Genomic DNA, 19262 nt, shown 5'->3' with positions numbered 1-19262 from the left:
ACCTTTTTACGTGCTCAAATTATATACGGGAAAAATATATAAAAAAAGTTAATGATCGTGCAACCGTCGGTAAAAGCACGAGTAGACGGACTGGATAGACGACGAAGCACGAGAACAGGAGGATCCTGCCACCCTTGTCTCGCTGTGGACGTAAAGCTCGAGAGGATCAGATCTATTTACGTGCCCAAATCACGCATGGAATGGGCTTTACCTTGGATTCTCTGCCAATGGTCGTCCATCATGATGGTTCTTGTGTGGTACCGGGGATACAATTTTATAGATCTACTTCAGAAACCAGATCTGCATCTTTCGTCCGAGGCCAGTGGGTCATTCATTACCATACCAACGCCTGCTGCTGCTGGGTCACATGACACTCCTCGATTACTGCACTGCACTTCATACGCCAATATCTCCATTTAATTACTCGATGCCTCTTAACTTGAATAGACGCCTCAAGCGGGCAGCGACAAGGCTCGTCACGCGGTTTTCATCTCACGACACACCAGTGAATGGACCCCCAACCTTGAGCAGTTGCGGGACTGGTGGAGGCCCCACCTGACCACCGCTACGGTGAGGATGGGTCAGTTGGGTGCAATCGGAAATACCGAGCTTGACTTGACCAATACCCAAATCTATCAATATTTATATATATATATATATATATATATATATATATACACCTATCTAAGAGAGAGAAGCTACGCACATGCCCGTCGCCGTGAGCCGAGGATTGAGTGAAGTCGGGCACGAACATTTCTGTACCCGACTTTTATTTACATTTATACCGCAAGAAAAAATCTTTCAAAGAGTGCTATTGTTAACCATGTATATAATTAGGAGATATTTAGGAATTTATCACATGTGATTCTAGTGAGGAGTAATCGGCCAAAAGCAAAGTCCGCACTGAAGCTGCTTCCAACGGAGAGAGAGAGAGAGAGAGAGAGAGAGAGCGCGTCAATAAATACGCAGGCAAATCACCCCCTTCCTCCCCACGCCACAGACCAGCAACAAACCATGAGGCTGTTGTATTCATTTCCTCGTCCCAGGATCTCCCTCCGCTACATCTGGCCCTGGTCTTGGGCTGTGACTGCTCCCAAGAAGATGGTAGCCATGGCGAAGAAAGAAGCGGAACTGGTGAACGGCGGGGAGCCGCAAGAGAAGTTCGAGTCCGCGAACCGCCCGCCGTTCAAGATCGGCGACGTCCGGGCGGCCATACCGAGCCATTGCTGGGTGAAGGACAAATGGCGGTCCATGAGCTACGTCCTTCGCGACGTCGTCGTCATCGCCGCGCTTGCGCTAGCCGCCGGCCATCTTAACAGTTGGATCTTCTGGCATGTCTATTGGCTCGCCCAAGGCACCATGTTTTGGGCCATTTTTGTCCTAGGACATGACTGGTACTCCATCATCTCACCGTCTTCTACGCTCGCATTGCTGTAGCTTAGACTTTAGAAAGATGTAATGATGTTTTTCGCTGTGAGCTGATCAACGAATGTGCGATAGAGTTCAGAGCAGAGGAACTAACAGGACTTGTGTTGGCAGTGGGCACGGGAGCTTCTCCGACAGTGTGCGGCTGAACAATGTGGTGGGGCACTTGCTTCACTCCGCCATTCTGGTGCCATACCATGGATGGTGAGTCTTGCTTCCACCTCATCTCCAGCTCCCCTCCCTAACCAGGAGCCCATGGTCGGAGTTCGCAGATATGTATACACATTATTATTATTATTGCTATTCTCATCCGTTGGGGTTTGGAGCAGGAGGATTAGCCACAGAACTCATCACCAGAACCATGGGAACGTTGACAAGGATGAATCATGGCACCCGGTCAGTAATAATTGTCTCTTTCTTTGCTTCTAAACATTGCAAATGCAAACGTCTTGCTGGTTTATCCTTTCTAGTTCTTGTAGAAGCTGGTTCAGAATATTTCGGTCGTATGGCATTCGATTCTGAGTCCTTTCTAGTTTATGTACAGCTTGAAAGTTGTTCAGCTCGGTGAGCCTATTTAGGAAAACGTGGTAATGCATTTCCTATGTAGAGTTGATAATCGGAATCGAACACTGGGATCTCCAGTTCAGTTCAATTTAGAACAAGATTACAAGTTCCTTGAGAGGAGGTAGCTCTGGTTGCCGGAGGACAACTCCCAACATTCTGTAGCCAACTAGTAGTGGACGAGTTCCAGGCTGTTAGTTTCAGGAACGGTGAGCCCACTACAAGTTTTGATTAGCGTGTCAGTGAAGATGGTCGGACTCCATTTTATGTCTAGGGCGACGGTCGACCACAAGATTGTTGGAAATCCAGCAATGGAATTATTTTTTTGCTGGAATGGGGCCTGACACCTACAGCACTAAGAGAGGGGTTGGATTCTGCCTCAAGAACAAGAAAAAGGCACCCGTGGCTCGACCTGTCTCGGTCTTTTTTCTTTGATCGAGTCTCTTTTTCGAGCAACTTGCAAACAGCCCACACTAAAGCTGTTCTCCGCTCCTTCCTGTGCACTGCTCTCTCTCTCTCTCTCTCTCCTCTGCACCGTGTCAACTTTTCTGCTGGATATGACCTTGAGACATGGGAACTTGTGACAATTATGCCACAGTATGTAAATGACCGATCATCCATCGCTCTTCCTATGGGAGCGTGCGAACTTGGCGCTGCTCTCACATGTTTCTTCAGTCCACAGTGCTAATTATATATTGTTCAGTCACTAGTCGACAGGAGATACAGTAATATCTCCCAGGACTACTTGACTGTGAATATTCTTTGATTAAAAGGAATAAAAAAAATACCCCGGGAATTATTACATTTTCTCGATGAACAACCCAATCCATCATCAAGGATTCATGTTTAAGGGACAGGGTGATGCAGATCGTAGAGTTGTCCAATCCATGCTCCTGTCACTGACAACGAACGAGCCCCACAGGTGTGGATGGTGTTGTCATTGATTGAAGGTGAATGATTGATATTTGTGGCAGACTATTGTCAGAGATGCGTGATCTTTCCTCAGATCTTTGGATCACAGCATATCCTGACATTTATGGCATGTTAAACCCGATAGGATCCATGCTAGCTCTCCAGAGTTTGATGGTCGAGTCTGGCTATGGAGTTTGCAAGAATTCACCTGCAATACTTGAGATTCTCGCTCCACTCTTTTTGCCCTCCCAAGTAATCTTTCTCATCATAGATTGGGGCCTTCGATCAAATTATTAGTCGATCTGCTTTGCCAAATGGAATTGACTTGTGCTTTGTTTCAGTTAACCGAGAAGACATACAGGGGAATGGCTTCGTCCAGCCGAACGTTGCGTTTCAGGTTACCTTTCCCCTTGTTTGCCTTCCCTGCCTACCTGGTGAGTCCACCGAGTCTAACCCAAGATGACAGGCCTTGCCAATTCTTTGAACTTAAATCTCTTTTTCGTGGCTGTGATCCGACAGTGGTGGAGAAGCCCCGGGAAGGAAGGCTCTCACTTCCTGCCCAATAGCAAACTGTTTCATCCGGAGGAGAAACAAGATGTGATGGTATCAACCATCTGCTGGTCAGCCATGGTGGCATCGCTTCTCATTTTGTCCTGGGTGTATGGCCCTGTTGCGGTGCTAAAATTCTACGGCGTACCACACTTGGTGAGTAATAGTATATATCCATGAGAAGTTGACGATTAACTTAAAAAAGCATGGCCTGCGATTGCATCTGATGCAGTAATCTCCAACTTCCTTGGATCAGGTCTTCGTCGTGTGGTTAGATCTGGTTACTTACCTGCACCACCATGGCCACCGCGAAAGGCTCCCCTGGTACCGTGGCAAGGTAAGACGATGCTCCCCTCCCTCATCATATAACTCAAGGACAGTCCAGTTGGTTCCTTGGTCTTTTTTTGTGAGCTGCTCTATAGGTTATATATGCACACGACAACATCTTATAATGGTGATGGGCAGGCCAGTTATCAATATAGGTTATTGCATACAGACATACATGTATTATGTAGTGAATTCAGCATCTTATGATGGTGGTGGGGCACTCATCAATTGATTGACAAATCAAGTTATGATGTGGAATCCTCTACAGAAGTGCCGAGCAAGTCAACCAAATTCAAAGCAACTGAGTAACGACGTCCCAGGTTTAAAGCAACTAGCTAGCTAGTACCACCTCACCAGGGCCCATTACCCAACACACACAGGTCGAGAGAGAGAGAGAGAGAGAGAGGCATTACTCGTCAAAAGCAACTGTTCTTGTTGAAGGAGGTTGAGGCTCGAACATCAAAATCTGACGCGAACAAGGCCGGCTTCCCACATGCATGCCTGCTTTCCAAGACAGTTAATTCAGGCAGGGTTGTGAATCCTCCGAATTGACCTTCGCGGAGACGATTTAGTCATGGTGTTATGCTGCTCGGCAATCGACTTAAGTAGAGACTTACTTGTCCTTTAGCTCGCATCATCACCTTTCACCTTCTTCCTTCCATCTCGTAGGAATGGAACTATCTGCGAGGAGGGCTGACGACAATGGACAGAGACTACGGGTGGATAAACAACATCCACCATGACATCGGAACTCATGTCGTACACCACCTCTTCCCCCAGATACCACACTACAACCTAGTAGAAGCAGTAAGCATACAGTCACGCTCCTAATCCATTTCCCTCTCTCCTCGATCCATGACGATGTAATCTGTGCACTAACATGTTCTTCCACTCTTCTGTTCCAGACAAAGGCTGCTAAGCCTGTACTCGGCAAGTATTACCGAGAACCAGAGAAATCTGGGCCTCTTCCACTCCACCTCTTTGGCGTTCTGCTCAGGAGTCTAAGAGTCGATCACTTTGTCAGCGACGAGGGAGATGTTGTCTACTACCAGACCGACCCTCGGCTGTACGCTGGCTGGCAGCAAAAATCCCATTGAAGCAAGCCAGCCTCCGATGTCGCTCTACACACCACTAGCATGATCCTTACAAGGAAGACTGTTCGTGTTCGTGTCTTGATGCCTTACACAGTAAAACTAGAGTAGTCGATTACTGTAATGGGCTTGGGCGATCCGGAGAGAGAGAGAGAGAGAGAGAGAGAGACAGCAACGATGGTGGTGAACTCGATTAATTTTCTCTTCTTTACTTGAAAGAAAAAGAAGCTGTGGCGCGAATATATTATCTAGTCTCATCAACTGCTGAACAATGGTGCTGCAACAACAGCATCTTCATTTTGTCTTGAAAACTATTTTCTTTGGAATAAACAGTCGATTCCCTTCGATGTCTGGTTCCTTTCATTCTTCTTCGACTGTTTGAAGGAAAGAGTTGCCGAAGAAGAAGATCACTTCCCTACTGGCAATATACCGACTGCTAAATGTATGACTTCATAATACTTTTGGTTCAGAGAAGAGTTCGAGTTCTTCCGGTACACTTGCTTTGTGGAAGACGAAGACGGAGGCGAGCGCACGCAAGAAGCAACAACAACCAAGAGGAGCTGCTTACACGAATACAAAGCCACCACACACCAAACACTTTTCCTTGTTTTCGTTGGTTCGCATCCGGCAGGCAGAGACTGACCCCCGCAAAAGAAGCCTTCGCTCCTCCCCAGTCTTTTTACACTGCTTTCGTCTTCTTACCTTCCTTTGGAGCGAGTCAAAAAATATCGATGCAACTCCACTTGCCATCATCATGATGGGGGGGGTCTTTTGAACGTTGGGGGAGACACCCAACGGTCCTCTCTCTCGATCGACTTCCCTGCCCTTCCCACTGCTCCCTTCCCATTTACCGACAAAGTTCTCGGCTTGCCCCAATCTAAAGCTTGCCCGAGACAAAAAAGAAAAGCCCAAATTTATGTGAAACCCTAGCGATCTCGCCGGTGTTCGATCGCGTTCTGGGAGCAAAGAGGCCGGATCGGAGCCCCGAATGGGCAACTGCTGTCGTTCGCCAGCGGCCGTGGCCCGGAAGGATGTCAAGACCCACTTCCCCGGAGCCCGCCACGACCATGGCGGCCCCGGCGCCCGTGGCAAGAACCACGACCACGACGACGACCACCACCAGCAACAGAACGGTGGCGGCGGCGGCCACTCCAAGCGGATGACGGTGCTGAGCAGCGATGCCAAGTCGGAGGGTGCGGTCGAGGAGAGGTACGTGCTTGACCGGGAGCTCGGCCGCGGGGAGTTCGGCGTCACCTACCTCTGCATGGATCGCGACACCAGGGAGCTCTTCGCTTGCAAGTCGATCTCGAAGCGGAAGCTGCGGACGGCGGTGGACGTGGAGGACGTGCGGCGGGAGGTGGCCATAATGCGGCACCTGCCGAGGAGCCCCAGCATCGTGAGCCTGCGGGAGGCGTGCGAGGACGACGGCGCCGTTCACTTGGTGATGGAGCTGTGCGAGGGCGGGGAGCTTTTCGATCGCATCGTGGCGAGGGGGCACTACTCGGAGCGCGCGGCGGCCGTCGTCATGAAGACGATCGTCGAGGTCGTGCAGCTGTGTCATCGGCATGGCGTCATCCACCGTGACCTCAAGCCGGAGAACTTTTTGTTCGCTAACAAGAAGGAGAACTCGCCATTGAAGGCAATCGACTTCGGGCTGTCTATATTCTTTAAGCCTGGTGAGTCTACACCTCCACCAAATCTGTATGCGCTGCTTCTGGTCGATTGTGCCATTCTTGCAGACGTCCTGCTGCTAAATTTCTGAGTTTGTTTAGAGATGGAATGCCATCCTAATTGGCGCTTTAACTTCTTAGTATATCCTGGACTTCACATGCTTCTGTGGAAGAAATATCTGTAGTTATGTTGAATTTGGCAAGTTCAAGGTTGCCAGTATATCTCGTTGATGCTATTACATGTCCTATGCCATGGCAATGGTGAACCTATGCCTAATAGGTTAACAACAGAAAAGAAGTTCAAACTACAATACAGAATAAAGCTCTTCCAAAACTTTACTTTCAACCTAGCAATTCTTTGTTGATTACTCTTGAAAGGGTTGTTCCTTGTGTCACTGCTACCATAACTTGTGTCTTTTCCTTGTGTCACTCTGACATTCTAGTTTATGTGTTGTATTCTTTGATCTTGCAGATTATCACCGTTATGGTTGCACTTGTTCTGCAGCCAATAAGTCCTAGTTCTAAGATAAATATATCCTGAAAATCTTACCTTTGTTATCACATTTTCTGTCGCCATGCTTTTCAACATAGCAATTCTGGCTTTTGTGCTTCAACTTATTTCTCTAGATAGCCTAGTTTATGGCTATGTGATCTATGATTTTAGGATGGATGCATCCAACCGATCAATGATAATTTCAGTTTGATATCTCAAAAGACGAATTTGGCTTCGGGTTCCCCAAAGGTTGGACTTTGTTGATTGGCACTTGAAGAATCTAATATCTTGGATGCTTAAATAGTTCAAATAAGACTGTTGTGTATATGTGAAGAATTGTGTAAAGGATGCTGTTGGACTGTAGGGGATGTCTGACTGTGAAGAGGACAAGGGTTGGACAACTGACAAACGTTTAGTAGGGACCAAACATATATTCGAGTCAAAAGATTGGAAGAAAATCGGATCTCCATTTTAATTTGCTCTATTGTCCTGGATGATCTTTTCTTAACATACGAAATTACTGTGAGGTGTGCCCGATGCCTCTATATATGAGTGCTCCTTTCATCATGCAAATGCATACATTCTTTTCATTTTAAATCCGTGCAATAAGTAATCTGGATTCTTTTTCTCTGTTACAGGTGAAAGGTTTTCTGAGATTGTTGGAAGCCCGTACTACATGGCTCCTGAAGTTCTAAAGCGGAATTATGGACCAGAGATTGACATATGGAGTGCGGGAGTTATTCTCTACATCCTCCTATGTGGAGTTCCCCCATTTTGGGCTGGTAAGATTCCTACTAATGAGTCCACCATGTATTGTTGAATATACCTATATTTCAGATACTTCATTCTGCTACATCTGCAAATATATAATCTACTGCCTTTTAAATACATTTGTTTATCTCTTGTTAATTCTGCAAGTAAATTTTCTGTCTGATAATAAATATAATATATGTCTAAACTGCAGAAACCGAACAGGGAGTTGCACAAGCCATTCTTCGTGGGATTATAGATTTCAAGCGTGAACCATGGCCTAGTGTCTCAGAAAATGCTAAAAATTTGGTTCGGCAGATGTTGGAACCTGACCTCAAGCTTCGGTTAATGGCAAAGCAAGTGCTTGGTATGGTACATTGCATGTTCATGTCAGTTGCTATTCAAATCATTGGCCCAGTTTGTAGATGATTTTGTTAAATTATGCTTGGGCAAATATCAAGATAATTCATCATTCTGATTTATTTTGGTGTCATTTGCTTATTTGTGGTTCCATCCAATTTCATTGCCAATTCGTTCATCTCATGACAACTTAGATTTGTTGGCTTTGAGTTTCTTAAATGACTGACCTGACTTGAGGAACTAAGATTTTCATTCATTTTTCAGTTAGATGTAAGAATGTGAAGAAGAAACAAAATAGACTGACTCACTCTGCAAGGACAACACACTTCTTGCATAGGAATGATGAATGTCCTGACATGCAGTAAATGATGCCTGCATCTGAGTTTATTGGAAAGGCTATATATTAGAAAGTGAAATGCCACTTGAACTGAAGTCGCTCCTGTCTCAGTTGAGACTCTAAAGTGGACACCGCTCTGCATTGACTTGATATATCTCCGTGTCAAACATCTGGCACATATTTTCTTTGCCATTCATCAACTCATGGTTCTCTAGTCATATGGTAACTGTGCCAAAGTTAAAGGATTCAATTAAGCATAGCAAGAACCAAGCACAACTCACTTATGACAACTACAAATTGTCCTGTGTTGTCAACTGAACATTGCACAATAGTGTTCACAAACTTGATATTAGCTATGCTCCATCACCTAACCTGCTCTCTGTTTCTCATTGTCATTGACGAGCAGAATTTGCAAATTGAAAGAAACCATTGTTTTATAAGCTGTTGGGTTGGAGAAGTTATACACGGTGAGAGAGCATATTTGGACAGCTCCACAAATTCTTGCACATATACTAATATTCTAGGACCCCTTAGGTCTGTTGCCCTCTACAATTAGGTTTTAAGACTCATTATTGCCACCTCTTACTCTTTCCCTCCCGATTAATGAGTCCTAAAGTTCGGAAGCTGGATCCAAAGGAAGGATCTAATTAATAATTCTTTAGAAGTTTATCATGACTGAATATCCATGTTTAGTGTGTTTTCCAAAGGTGGGAGAATTATTAGACTTACAAAGGATTAGATGAATGCAATCTTGTTTTTTTGCCTAGATAATCATCTTGGCATATTTATCTGTTTGTACCAGGTGTAAGTCCGGTACAAGTGCTAAACTGGGCGGTACAAGGCCCATACCAAGCGTGGTATCAGGCTTAAACCCTCATGTTTACCCATGTATCGATAGGTCATCCGATCGGTAGATACTGCCTGTACCAAATCATATCGGGCAGTCCTGAAAACACTAGATGAAAATGCTATGGAAAATTTGGGATCATGTGTTAACTATAATTGTCTTTTTTTCTATCTTGATGTCCTACTCTTGTCTACTAATTTCAAGTGCAATCTTCTTTTTTGGACATATATGTTGAACTGATGCTTATGTACACATATTCTTGCAGAACATCCTTGGCTTCAAAATGCTAAAAAAGCTCCGAATGTACCACTTGGTGATGTTGTCAAGTCAAGGCTGAAACAGTTTTCGAGGATGAATAGATTTAAAAGGAAAGCATTGAGGGTTCGTTGCACCACATTGTCTGGCTTAAATATATAAGATTTTCTCACATTTGTGTATATCTTAATTTTGGTTATTTTGAATAGGTTATTGCTGATCACTTGTCTAATGAAGAAGTTGAAGACATAAAAGAGATGTTTAGGATGATGGACACTGACAACGATGGCATTGTTTCGCATGATGAACTCAAATCTGGACTTGCTAAGTTTGGTTCACACCTTATGGAGTCTGAAGTGCAGATGCTCATTGAAGCTGTAAGTATATTTTATTATTTTACATGTGTGCATGAAGTTCAGCCGCATATTTTTAAGCCCAAAATTTTCAGCCTCATATTTGTGGAATGGCATCAAAAGTAAAAAGGTTAATCTATTTCAGTGCTTTTCTTTGATGTCTGGTCTGCCTTGCACTCTCCAAAGTTTTTAGTGATGATCGGCATTGACCTTTTTGAAAAATCAGTTCCAAGTTAGTTTCACGGAACATATGGACTGGATCTCATCAGAGAGAATTATACTGCAAAATCTGAACTTTCAAATTTGCCAAACAGGTTGATACCAATGGAAAAGGGACCCTAGATTACGGAGAGTTTGTAGCTGTATCTCTTCATCTACAAAGAATGGCAAATGATGAGCATATCAGGAGGGCCTTCTCCTTTTTTGACAAAGACGGGAATGGCTTTATTGAACCAGAGGAACTGCATGTGGCACTAGCAGAAGATGGATCTCCTGATAGCATGGATGTTGCAAACGACATTTTACAAGAAGTTGATACTGACAAGGTAGCTATCTCTTCCATCCGTGGACGCCTCATCTTCAGCCTCTCCATTTCCTAACAAGCTAGGTTTTATCGTTTATTATTTTTATTTTTTTGTATTTACAGGATGGGCGAATCAGCTACGATGAATTTGTGGCAATGATGAAGACTGGGACAGATTGGAGAAAGGCTTCACGGCACTACTCAAGAGGAAGATTTAACAGTCTCAGCATCAGACTAATGAAGGATGGGTCCTTAAACTTGGGCAATGAATGAACAGATGGAACCCCTGCTTGTCTGTTGTTGAGAATCGGTCCACTCCTACCCCCAAAATGATTTTTGTATTTTGATTATTTTGGTTAGCGGACTTCCATGTGCAGTGGTGTGCTTGTAGGCGTGCTTGTTGCCATGTGAAATCGAGGCTGTCTGGTATAATGTGTTGTGTTTGCTGCAAGTGTTGTACCATATGGGGCTTGTTTGTGTAATATGACCATGGTTCAGAAGAGGACATCCTACCAGCTGAGCCTCGGAAATTTACGGAGATATATGCTGTTCTAGGCAATATTACTTTTCATTCTAAAGCACCAAACCTGATACTTGGTACACCACATCGATGCTTATGGATCATCCGTTCATCGACGGACATGTAAAAAGTTATAATTTGAATGGTTGGTGAAGCCCAGTATCTTGTGTATTTTATTTATGTATTGTGGAGCAGACTGGTTTGCTTGTGTTGCATCCTGAGGATATTATTTATATTTCGTTTAGTTAAAGATCAGCAGTTGCATCTTTAACAAATATGCTTCGGTTGTCAATAAGATAAGGGTTTCTGTGTGGAATGACTTTTGATGGTCGTACATGTTTTGAGCTTTTGTATTGCGACTTGTCACGACAAGCTTTTGCAGAACATAAATAGATTACGACAAGCATACTGATAAGCTTTTTTCCGAGGTTCGATTAACAAAAACCCGCAGAGCAACAATAATTGCCATCTTTTTCTTTGTGTGAGGCTCCAACACGCAGATCCACACTGGTTTTTCCTTGACTTTTGCTCCTCACTTTGCTGCCTCACCCCATTCATGGTACTATTTGTACTTTCTGGAGATCCAATACCAACGTTCGATCGACCTCGCATTTACACTCGAGGAGCCAGAAATCGACTTTACTGGCTAATTAATGATTGCATCTCCAGTGTTCTTACGGTGGTGGTGGTCGAGAGCATTGATGGTGCTGTCCTTTGTGATCACACATGCATCCCAAAGAAGGGGCACTCTCCCATGCCGTGATCTGAGCCATGATCCATGGGCTTCGCCGAAGAGAGCAATGGCCTCGAAAGAGAGGGCGAAGACTTCCCTTGGTGGCAGTGGTAGCCCAGGACAACGATAAGGCGTAGGCAAAATGACTTAGCCGCAAATGCGATTCAATTCAACGGCAACGTCGAAAGTTTGCCGAAGCTTTAAGGTTCAAGAACTGGAATGGGTCGCATGGAGTTTTTGAAGTGCCACTTTCACGAGTTCAAATGACGTACTGACCGACTCTCTCGCCATGGTGCCATGTTCTTGTGTCAGCTGTGAGCACCGATGGGCACGCCGATTGAGATGGACCGCGTACTCTCTGCGACGTCCTGTCGATCCTGTGAGCTACGGATCACAACGTGCAGATCGTAGTAGTAACATGTGTGGGTGTGTCCTGCTTTGCATATGCAAAAACTACGTTGCATTTGTTTACTTGAGACATCAACGAGCTGCACGGTTACATTATATGTATGTATCGGTAGTGAACGGTAAAACAACCGGCGTTCGTCTGTGAAGTTCTTCTAGAATTCCCCACTGCTATCTTTGTGACAAAGAGATGATAAGCTCCGACACATGGCCTTTCGTTTCCCTCTCATCCCTTTGGACCCTAATTAGTAGCGCACTGTGTGGAAGTGACAGCAGGAAGAAGCTACCGAGGGGCTCAATACATATCCACTCACGACATCATATTCACGTCGCCACTCGCTTGGGAAGAAGAAGAACAGGAGAAAGGTGTGAGGAAGTGACGGGAAGAGTGAGTTCTCACACCAATGCTCTGGCCATGGCTGTCGGCCACTGCCACTGGCGCCGCGCGCGGCCGCATTCTCAATGACACGCATCAAGAACACGTTGCTTTGCAGAAAGATAACCATCGATGGGCAAGTTGATGCCTATCTCAGGAAGCGAAGCTTTGACCGTACTCTCCCTTGGTGTTGTAGATGCAATGAATCTGCTACTTACACGTGCTGGAGAAGATGAATGACTGTAATATTATATTAGACAACGAGGGAAGAATCAACTAAGATTAATTTTCGGTGACAATTAGCGAGATTAATCATTTTTGTGGCTTGAATTAGATTTGCGTGTTTTTGTTTATGTCCAACGAAGACGAATGACTCGGTGGTGGATGATGTGTTTGTGTGTGTGTGTGTCAACCCAATCAAAGGACGATGAATGATAATGTTTCATTGTGCATTATGATTTGCGAAATTGTTGATACGCTCAAAGCAAAACACCAATCGGCTCTAATCTGGCCGACCTCAACTGGATTATCTCTCCTTCATTTATGAATCGCAACAACGCTTTTATGCATGCAATTTTAAACACATTTGATTCTGCGTCTCTTTCGCAGCATTACAAGCCAAACGTTACACCGTCGCCATCACCACTAATCCCTCTCTTTCACGGCATTTCTACTCTCCCTTCGGTTCACCCTCTCCATCCTCGTCTATATATACGCACCCCCAGATGACGCTTATGGTTGTGGCCAAACAAACAAGTTCGCCTACTGTGATACCGTTGTTGTTGGGGTTGTCATCGTCTCTGCTTCTGGAGCTTGGAGTTGCAGTAAGCTCATGGACTGCCTTCAGGAATGGCCAGAACCGGTTGTTCATGTCCAGGCCTTGTCGGACAGCGCTCTGACGACGATTCCAGACCTGTACATCAAGCCGCCGTCCGAGCGCCCGTCGTCGGACAAAGGCGTCGCCACGCCCCACATCCCGGTGATCGACCTGGGAGGGCTGGCGGAGGGCGCGGCTGAATGCCGCGCCACCATCTGCGCCGTGGCGGACGCGTGCCGCTCCTGGGGATTCTTCCAGGTGGTGAACCACGGGGTGAGCCCGGACCTGGTCAGGAAGGTCCGGGAGGTATGGCGAGGCTTCTTCCGCCTCCCCATGGCGGAGAAGCAAGCGTACGCCAACAACCCCAGGACTTACGAAGGCTACGGCAGCCGCGTCGGCGTCGAAAAAGGTGCCATCTTGGATTGGGGTGACTACTTCTACCTCCACCTCCTCCCCGAGTCCATCAAGAACCAAGACAAATGGCCTGCCCTGCCGTCTTCTTGCAGGTGCATATCAAACGCAATAACTCATATGACAGGACAGTAAGAACGGAATAAGCCCAATTACATGGACCTATATTTACAATAGACGTGCATGATTGTGATGGAACAGGCAGACGGTGCAGGAGTACGGAGACGAGATGGTGAAGCTGTGTGGGACGCTGATGAAGGTGCTGTCCATAAGCCTGGGCTTGGACGTGGATCAACTGCAGGCCGCCTTCGGAGGCGACGACGTGGGCGCCTGCCTCCGCGTGAACTACTATCCGAGGTGCCCGCAGCCGGAGCTCACCCTCGGCCTCTCCCCGCACTCCGACCCGGGCGGCCTCACCGCCCTCCTGGCTGACGACTGCGTCAAGGGCCTCCAAGTTCGGAGAGGCGACGATTGGGTGACCGTCCAGCCCGTCGCCGGCGCTTTCATCGTCAACATCGGCGACCAGATTCAGGTGCTCTCGCTCTCTCTCTCTCTCTCGGCGATTCCTCGAGGTCAAAGTTTTAGCCGTTTTGTTCCCGCGGATCTTTACGTCGTCCAGGGAAACTGGAGTCACATGCAAGCATATCTCAACCATGTCCTGTGAGACGACGCTTGTCTGCAAAGTTGTCTTCCCTCCGCAACCTTCCTCGTTCACTCTGACAACCTTCCTCTTGCGGTGTTCGTTGTGAGCGTTACTTTATGATTCCGTTGACCCATCTCACCGCCCAGCTTGTGTCTTCTGCCACTTGTTCCAATCATACGTGGGTTAATATATATATATATATATATATATATATATATATCAATCTTATATTTCTTGTGTTAATGCTACAGATTTTGAGTAACGCAAAGTATAAGAGCGTTGAACATCGAGTGACAGTGAATGCAGCGCAGGAGAGACTGTCGCTCGCCTTCTTCTACAATCCGCGGAGCGACTGGCCGATCGCGCCGGTCGGCCAGCTCGTGACGCCGCAGAGGCCGCCGCTCTACCAGGCGACGACCTTCGACGAGTACCGCATGCACGTCAGGAAGAATGGGCCGACGGGGAAGACGCAGGTGGAATCATTGAAGGCCATATGATCCATCCGAGTGTCAGCTAATCAAAGCGTGACGTAACGAACCATCTTTAGCTAATACTCATGTTCGCACATCATGCCATTTATCAAGCTTGTTTGTGTTATAATCTTTAGGTAATACTGATGATAAGCTGTGGATTAAGAGCGTTGTTCCACATGAAGCTTTCCATGACACATTGAAGCAGTCATTGTTCCGAGGGAAGCAGACATTTTTCAATCAAAAGATATAAAGGAAGCAGACATTTCAGACAATTTACTATCTGCATAAATAAATTGTCCTTGCTCAAAGATAAGATTTATTGGACATCTACTGTTGCAATATAGATTGTTCCACTGCTTCTACCTATTGACATGATAATTGCTGAAACAAGAACATCAAATGTTCTTAACAGATTAAAGAAGCATTCACTGCTTTAGCAAGTTTGTATGCACAATGAATCTGCAAGTCCAGGAAATGAAACCGAGTCTAAAACAAGTGCCTTCATGGATTTATATAGACAGCTGGTAAAAGCTGCCTTGTTCAGAGAACATGTATGCTTCATACTTGGATGCAAGAACAAAAAGGAGTCCTGGTTTTCACACATACCCTATGATCATACTCAACATGCCGCTGCTCTGTCTCTGATCATTGTGATCATGTTCTACGATGAACGAGACACGATCAGAGAGGCAACAAGCTCCGTATATAGGATACATAATGACTCACTTCCATTTTAGGATCCCCATTAATGTCTTGAGCTGGAATGATCCCACGGCCTCTACAGCTCGAGAGCTGCAACCCTCAGCACCCTTCTCATCTGCTTCGACCAGACCAATATATGTGCTCTCTGCTGTTCATGGGAAGTTGGAAGATGAAGTAGGGTTAAGCTGACTATGCTGTTGTTAGGAAGCTCAGTGACATAACGACGTCAGTCATTAACGGGCGAACCGAGGCCTCTTCTTGGAGGCACATCGCAGCAACGGCAATTGCTTGGCTCAAGCCTTTTGCTGGATAATCCCCCCGTAAAAGTGGATCAACTAGCTCGGGGAACCTCTTCTGATCTCTGAACATCGGCATTGCCTGTCAAGAAGACAAGTTGGTTTATGTAAAAAAGATGGATAATCTAAACAATGAACATGATAGGAAGTAATGATATATGTGATACTTGATGATTCCAAAGATTTCCATGCGTATCAGCTACAACAAGTTTCATCAAGAAAAGATAAGACTTGATAATTTCATACCCAAGTGACGAGATTCTGATCGTCCGTTGGCCTTGACGTGTCGATGACCCTCCTTCCTGTGATCAACTCAAGCATAACAACTCCGAAGCTGTATATGTCCGACTTCAAGGTCAGATGACCTGTTCTTGCATACTCGGGTGCACAGTAGCCATATGTACCCATCACCCTGGAAGAAACATGGACATTATCCCCCATAGGACCTAGCTTTGCAAGTCCGAAATCCGAGAGCTTTGCATTGAAATCTTTGTCAAGTAGAATATTAGATGACTTAAGATCACGGTAGATCACAGGCGGGTTGGCCTTCTCATGCAAATACTCTAGACCTTGAGCAGCACCATAAGCTATCTTCATCCTAGTATACCAGCTGAGGGGTTTCTGATCAGGTGAGATGTCTGGAATCAGAAAAATATTCTCATTATTCCCCAAGTAATCAAGATTTATTTTTTCAAATTCAAACAGTTGTTACTTTTTTTTTTTTTTTTTTTTTCCCACATGTCCTTGTAAAAAGAACAAGCAAAAGCAGAGTGTTAGCAGCTGTAAAAAGAACAAGCAAGGTTGAAAAACTGTTACTGGTTTTCTAACTATGCAGAATTATAATTTGAAGTCACAGCAAATAATTGAAGTCTGATGAGCAGGTCATTTTAAAAGTATCTAGTCTTTTTGCACCAATATCGAGTAGTCTATGGAGTCAATTTTGAAGTTAAGAAGACTCCTAAAAGTTTTGGTGTAGGATTAGTTCATTTATAAATCAAATACAACAGGAAAGAACTTCCTCAGAAGTTACCTATTGGATCGCAGTTTATGCTAACTTAACCTACGACACATGGTGAAATTTTCCTAGCCCTGCTAAGAATTATAATAGAATAGAAGAGGGCAGAACACTAGAATAAATCTTCCTAAAAGCTCAATTCATGAAAAGAAAAATCAAATACATGAAATATGTGATTAGGTCCAACATGCCACAACTATATGCATGCATGGATGGAAGATATAAACCAAGCTACTCAAATGACAGTACCAAGCAAATGGTCTTCTAAGGAGCCCATAGGCATATACTCGTAGACCAAAAGTCTTTGATCACCATCAGCACAGTATCCGATAAGCTTGACTAGATTTTGATGATGGAGCAGACTGAGCATCAAAACTTCAACAAGAAATTCTTTGTTGCCTTGGAAGCCATTCCTGTCGAGCTGTTTAACAGCTACAATCTAACTTCCAAAAGAATTAGAATCTTATGAGAAAAAAGTCATACAACTCGATAAGAGTTATCTTAAAAAGGCCAAGAAAAAGTTCATACACTGAAAGATAGACTTCATTACCTGTCCGGATTTCTCAACACGACCCTTGTAAACTCTACCAAACCCTCCTTCACCCAGAAGGCATTCAGGTCGAAAATTCTTTGTAGCCAAAGCAAGCTCACGGAATGTGAATGTTTGTGCTGCAATATTTCCATTTCCAGCATCATTTTGGGTTGTTTCAGTGGAGGCTTCCTGAGTTTGATACTCTGCATGGTGAAATGATCCAAGTAAATCTATAAGAGAGTAATGGCAGGAGAAGTAGTATCCGACTGACTGATGTTGTGTTCTTGGCTGCATAACCCCCTAAAGTGTGTGTTCACTAATAATGTCATGCTAGGCAAGCGATTTTGACATACAAGTCACTCGGATAGGCAGATTGTCCCCAAGTACTACAGAGATTACAGAACAAATGTCTCTCAAGAGGAAAAGAAAGTTTTGCTTTCCTACATCCAATAACATTCGATGGATTTAAAGTTTGATTTGGTTTTATTAGTGGAAGGTTAATAAAGGTAAGAATTAGGCTAATAACCTTCAACCGACAGGCTGACTCGAAGTGACTCTGACCGACCTAACTTTGCATTTTTTGATCCAGCATTAACAAGCAATTGCTTGTCATCACCAGAGTCATCTGTTAAGGCAAAGCTTTGGAGCCTTCCCAAAAGCTGATGCAGCTCTTTGGCATCTATATGCATCTAGCAGCACTAGTAAGGAGGATATCAATGTTCTGATATCAGACAGCTTTTCATCATATTGTGATGAAAACATGGTTATGTTCTCAGTTAATCATGTCAATATTATACCATTCTGGAACTATTTGACCAAAAAAAATTAAAAGAAGATTGACAAAGCTTTTTTTTTTTTTTTTTTTTTCTTCTTCTCTTTTTGCACAATCATTTGCTAGAATCAAGAATCACGTTAACATGCATCAATAGCGGTATACTCTTAAACAAGGAGAAAGCTCACCAGGCATTTTGGTTAGCTCATTATCCTTGGCGACACCTGCGACCAGACTACTTTCCTCTCTCGAGGAGTGCCTCCTCGAGAAACATGGAAAACAACTCATTTCGCAGAACACCACTCTCGATTCTCCTCCACCGCCGCAAATCCCCGAGCAAAGTTTAAGACAACACGATCAACGAATCGGTGACATTCTCCGAAAAGACATGTGTAATTATCCAAGTGGCGACAAATATCGAAGACTTTCCAGCACCCGAGCCCTGAAATCTTCCAAAAGATTCAATCCAACTCCAATGCGGAACAGAAAGCTCTGTACAAACTTCGGATCATCAAAACGTCGAGGTTTGATCGGATGGGCCCCCGGAAAGACTCGAAAGACCTTCCGGGAGAGATCGAAATCCCGGCAAGGGACGCGGGTCGGCACGAAGAGGATATCTTTTGCCGGGACACAAAAGCAAAGGAAGGAAGGAAGGAGAAACAAAGGCACCTTTTTCGGGCAACGAGCACGGGTGGCTCCGCCGGGAGCGGCGGGTGGGTGAGGACACATTTGACCGCGCTGAGGACCAAACATGGAACCCAATTCGCGGGAGAGAGAAGAGATCCGACTGATGCCGTTAGCCATAATATGTTTTATTTAATACGGAAAAAAAGAAAAGGAAGAGGGAACAGGTCAAGACAACAGCCGTAGATCTCGATATCCAAACCTCAAGATTCGTGCGACGCGAATGCTCATCGTCGATGTGATCGTTGTTGAATACGTGGGGTGAGGTCACAATAGATGCGAGGATGGTCCTATAAAATTGTATTAGGAGTACGTTCGATCGATAAATATCCATCCCATGTTTAAGTCAAAATTATTTGACTTAAAAAAACACAACCAGCGGGACGATTTATTATACGAAAGTATTAATCTCGATCGAACAACAACGAAG

At 44.9% G+C, this 19262-nt stretch overlaps 4 protein-coding genes across 8 annotated transcripts; 3 read left to right on the top strand and 1 right to left on the bottom strand.

Moving 5' to 3' along the window:
• Positions 1-967: 967 nt before the first annotated feature.
• Positions 968-5212, top strand: LOC135581156 (fatty acid desaturase DES3-like). Of its 2 annotated transcripts, XM_065152474.1 has the most exons (8): positions 974-1394; positions 1540-1629; positions 1755-1821; positions 3240-3332; positions 3418-3603; positions 3704-3784; positions 4444-4581; positions 4680-5212. In XM_065152474.1, exons 1-8 carry the CDS (start codon positions 1015-1017, stop codon positions 4869-4871), a joined length of 1227 nt encoding a protein of 408 aa, XP_065008546.1. In that variant the 5' UTR covers positions 974-1014; the 3' UTR covers positions 4872-5212. The 2 variants fall into 2 exon arrangements, with proteins under 2 accessions (XP_065008547.1, XP_065008546.1); XM_065152475.1 differs by lacking the exons at positions 4444-4581; positions 4680-5212 and adding an exon at positions 4043-4435 and having other exon boundaries at positions 968-1394.
• Positions 5213-5257: 45 nt separating this feature from the next.
• On the top strand, positions 5258-11284 carry LOC135638907 (calcium-dependent protein kinase 16-like). The gene is made up of 7 exons (XM_065152473.1): positions 5258-6541; positions 7667-7810; positions 7993-8145; positions 9588-9703; positions 9787-9954; positions 10245-10475; positions 10577-11284. The coding sequence occupies exons 1-7, from the start codon at positions 5854-5856 to the stop codon at positions 10724-10726; spliced, it is 1650 nt and encodes a 549-aa protein (XP_065008545.1). The 5' UTR covers positions 5258-5853; the 3' UTR covers positions 10727-11284.
• A 1949-nt stretch (positions 11285-13233) lies between these two features.
• On the top strand, positions 13234-15008 carry LOC103986081 (jasmonate-induced oxygenase 1). 4 transcript variants are annotated; one of them, XR_010496786.1, is made up of 4 exons: positions 13234-13810; positions 13917-14247; positions 14335-14536; positions 14610-14746. XR_010496786.1 is itself a non-coding variant. In XM_018826422.2 (4 exons), exons 1-3 carry the CDS (start codon positions 13320-13322, stop codon positions 14853-14855), a joined length of 1068 nt encoding a protein of 355 aa, XP_018681967.1. In that variant the 5' UTR covers positions 13234-13319; the 3' UTR covers positions 14856-14887; positions 14966-15008. The 4 variants fall into 4 exon arrangements, 1 of the variants encoding a protein (XP_018681967.1); XM_018826422.2 differs by lacking the exon at positions 14335-14536 and adding an exon at positions 14966-15008 and having other exon boundaries at positions 14610-14887; XR_010496784.1 differs by having other exon boundaries at positions 13917-14536.
• A 149-nt stretch (positions 15009-15157) lies between these two features.
• Positions 15158-18065, bottom strand: LOC135638465 (probable serine/threonine-protein kinase PBL26). The gene is made up of 5 exons (XM_065151575.1): positions 17903-18065; positions 17395-17579; positions 17094-17283; positions 16076-16467; positions 15158-15911 (listed from the first exon to the last, which is right to left on the bottom strand). The coding sequence occupies exons 1-5, from the start codon at positions 18063-18065 to the stop codon at positions 15723-15725; spliced, it is 1119 nt and encodes a 372-aa protein (XP_065007647.1). The 3' UTR covers positions 15158-15722.
• Positions 18066-19262: the final 1197 nt, after the last annotated feature.

Source organism: Musa acuminata, chromosome BXJ3-5, assembly GCF_036884655.1.
Source record: "Musa acuminata AAA Group cultivar baxijiao chromosome BXJ3-5, Cavendish_Baxijiao_AAA, whole genome shotgun sequence".
Taxonomy (NCBI): domain Eukaryota; kingdom Viridiplantae; phylum Streptophyta; class Magnoliopsida; order Zingiberales; family Musaceae; genus Musa; species Musa acuminata.
Note: the sequence above shows the minus strand (reverse complement) of the source record. Positions and strands in the feature narration are given on the sequence as shown.

What these genes read in the sequence shown, in the direction of transcription:
- LOC135581156 (XM_065152474.1), top strand. Translation starts at nt 1,015, where the DNA reads ATGAGGCTGTTGTATTCATTTCCTCGTCCCAGGATCTCCCTCCGCTAC. An exon ending in TTGCCTTCCCTGCCTACCTG is followed by an intron (nt 3,333 to 3,417) that starts GTGAGTCCACCG and finishes GTGATCCGACAG; the next exon opens with TGGTGGAGAAGCCCCGGGAA. An exon ending in ACTACAACCTAGTAGAAGCA is followed by an intron (nt 4,582 to 4,679) that starts GTAAGCATACAG and finishes CTTCTGTTCCAG; the next exon opens with ACAAAGGCTGCTAAGCCTGT.
- LOC135638907 (XM_065152473.1), top strand. Translation starts at nt 5,854, where the DNA reads ATGGGCAACTGCTGTCGTTCGCCAGCGGCCGTGGCCCGGAAGGATGTC. An exon ending in GTCTATATTCTTTAAGCCTG is followed by an intron (nt 6,542 to 7,666) that starts GTGAGTCTACAC and finishes TCTCTGTTACAG; the next exon opens with GTGAAAGGTTTTCTGAGATT. An exon ending in AGTTCCCCCATTTTGGGCTG is followed by an intron (nt 7,811 to 7,992) that starts GTAAGATTCCTA and finishes TCTAAACTGCAG; the next exon opens with AAACCGAACAGGGAGTTGCA.
- LOC103986081 (XM_018826422.2), top strand. Translation starts at nt 13,320, where the DNA reads ATGGACTGCCTTCAGGAATGGCCAGAACCGGTTGTTCATGTCCAGGCC. An exon ending in GCCCTGCCGTCTTCTTGCAG is followed by an intron (nt 13,811 to 13,916) that starts GTGCATATCAAA and finishes GTGATGGAACAG; the next exon opens with GCAGACGGTGCAGGAGTACG. An exon ending in ACATCGGCGACCAGATTCAG is followed by an intron (nt 14,248 to 14,609) that starts GTGCTCTCGCTC and finishes TTAATGCTACAG; the next exon opens with ATTTTGAGTAACGCAAAGTA.
- LOC135638465 (XM_065151575.1), bottom strand. Translation starts at nt 18,065, where the DNA reads ATGCATATAGATGCCAAAGAGCTGCATCAGCTTTTGGGAAGGCTCCAA. An exon ending in CTTAGAAGACCATTTGCTTG is followed by an intron (nt 16,468 to 17,093) that starts GTACTGTCATTT and finishes TTCTGATTCCAG; the next exon opens with ACATCTCACCTGATCAGAAA. An exon ending in ATCAGAATCTCGTCACTTGG is followed by an intron (nt 15,912 to 16,075) that starts GTATGAAATTAT and finishes TCTTCTTGACAG; the next exon opens with GCAATGCCGATGTTCAGAGA.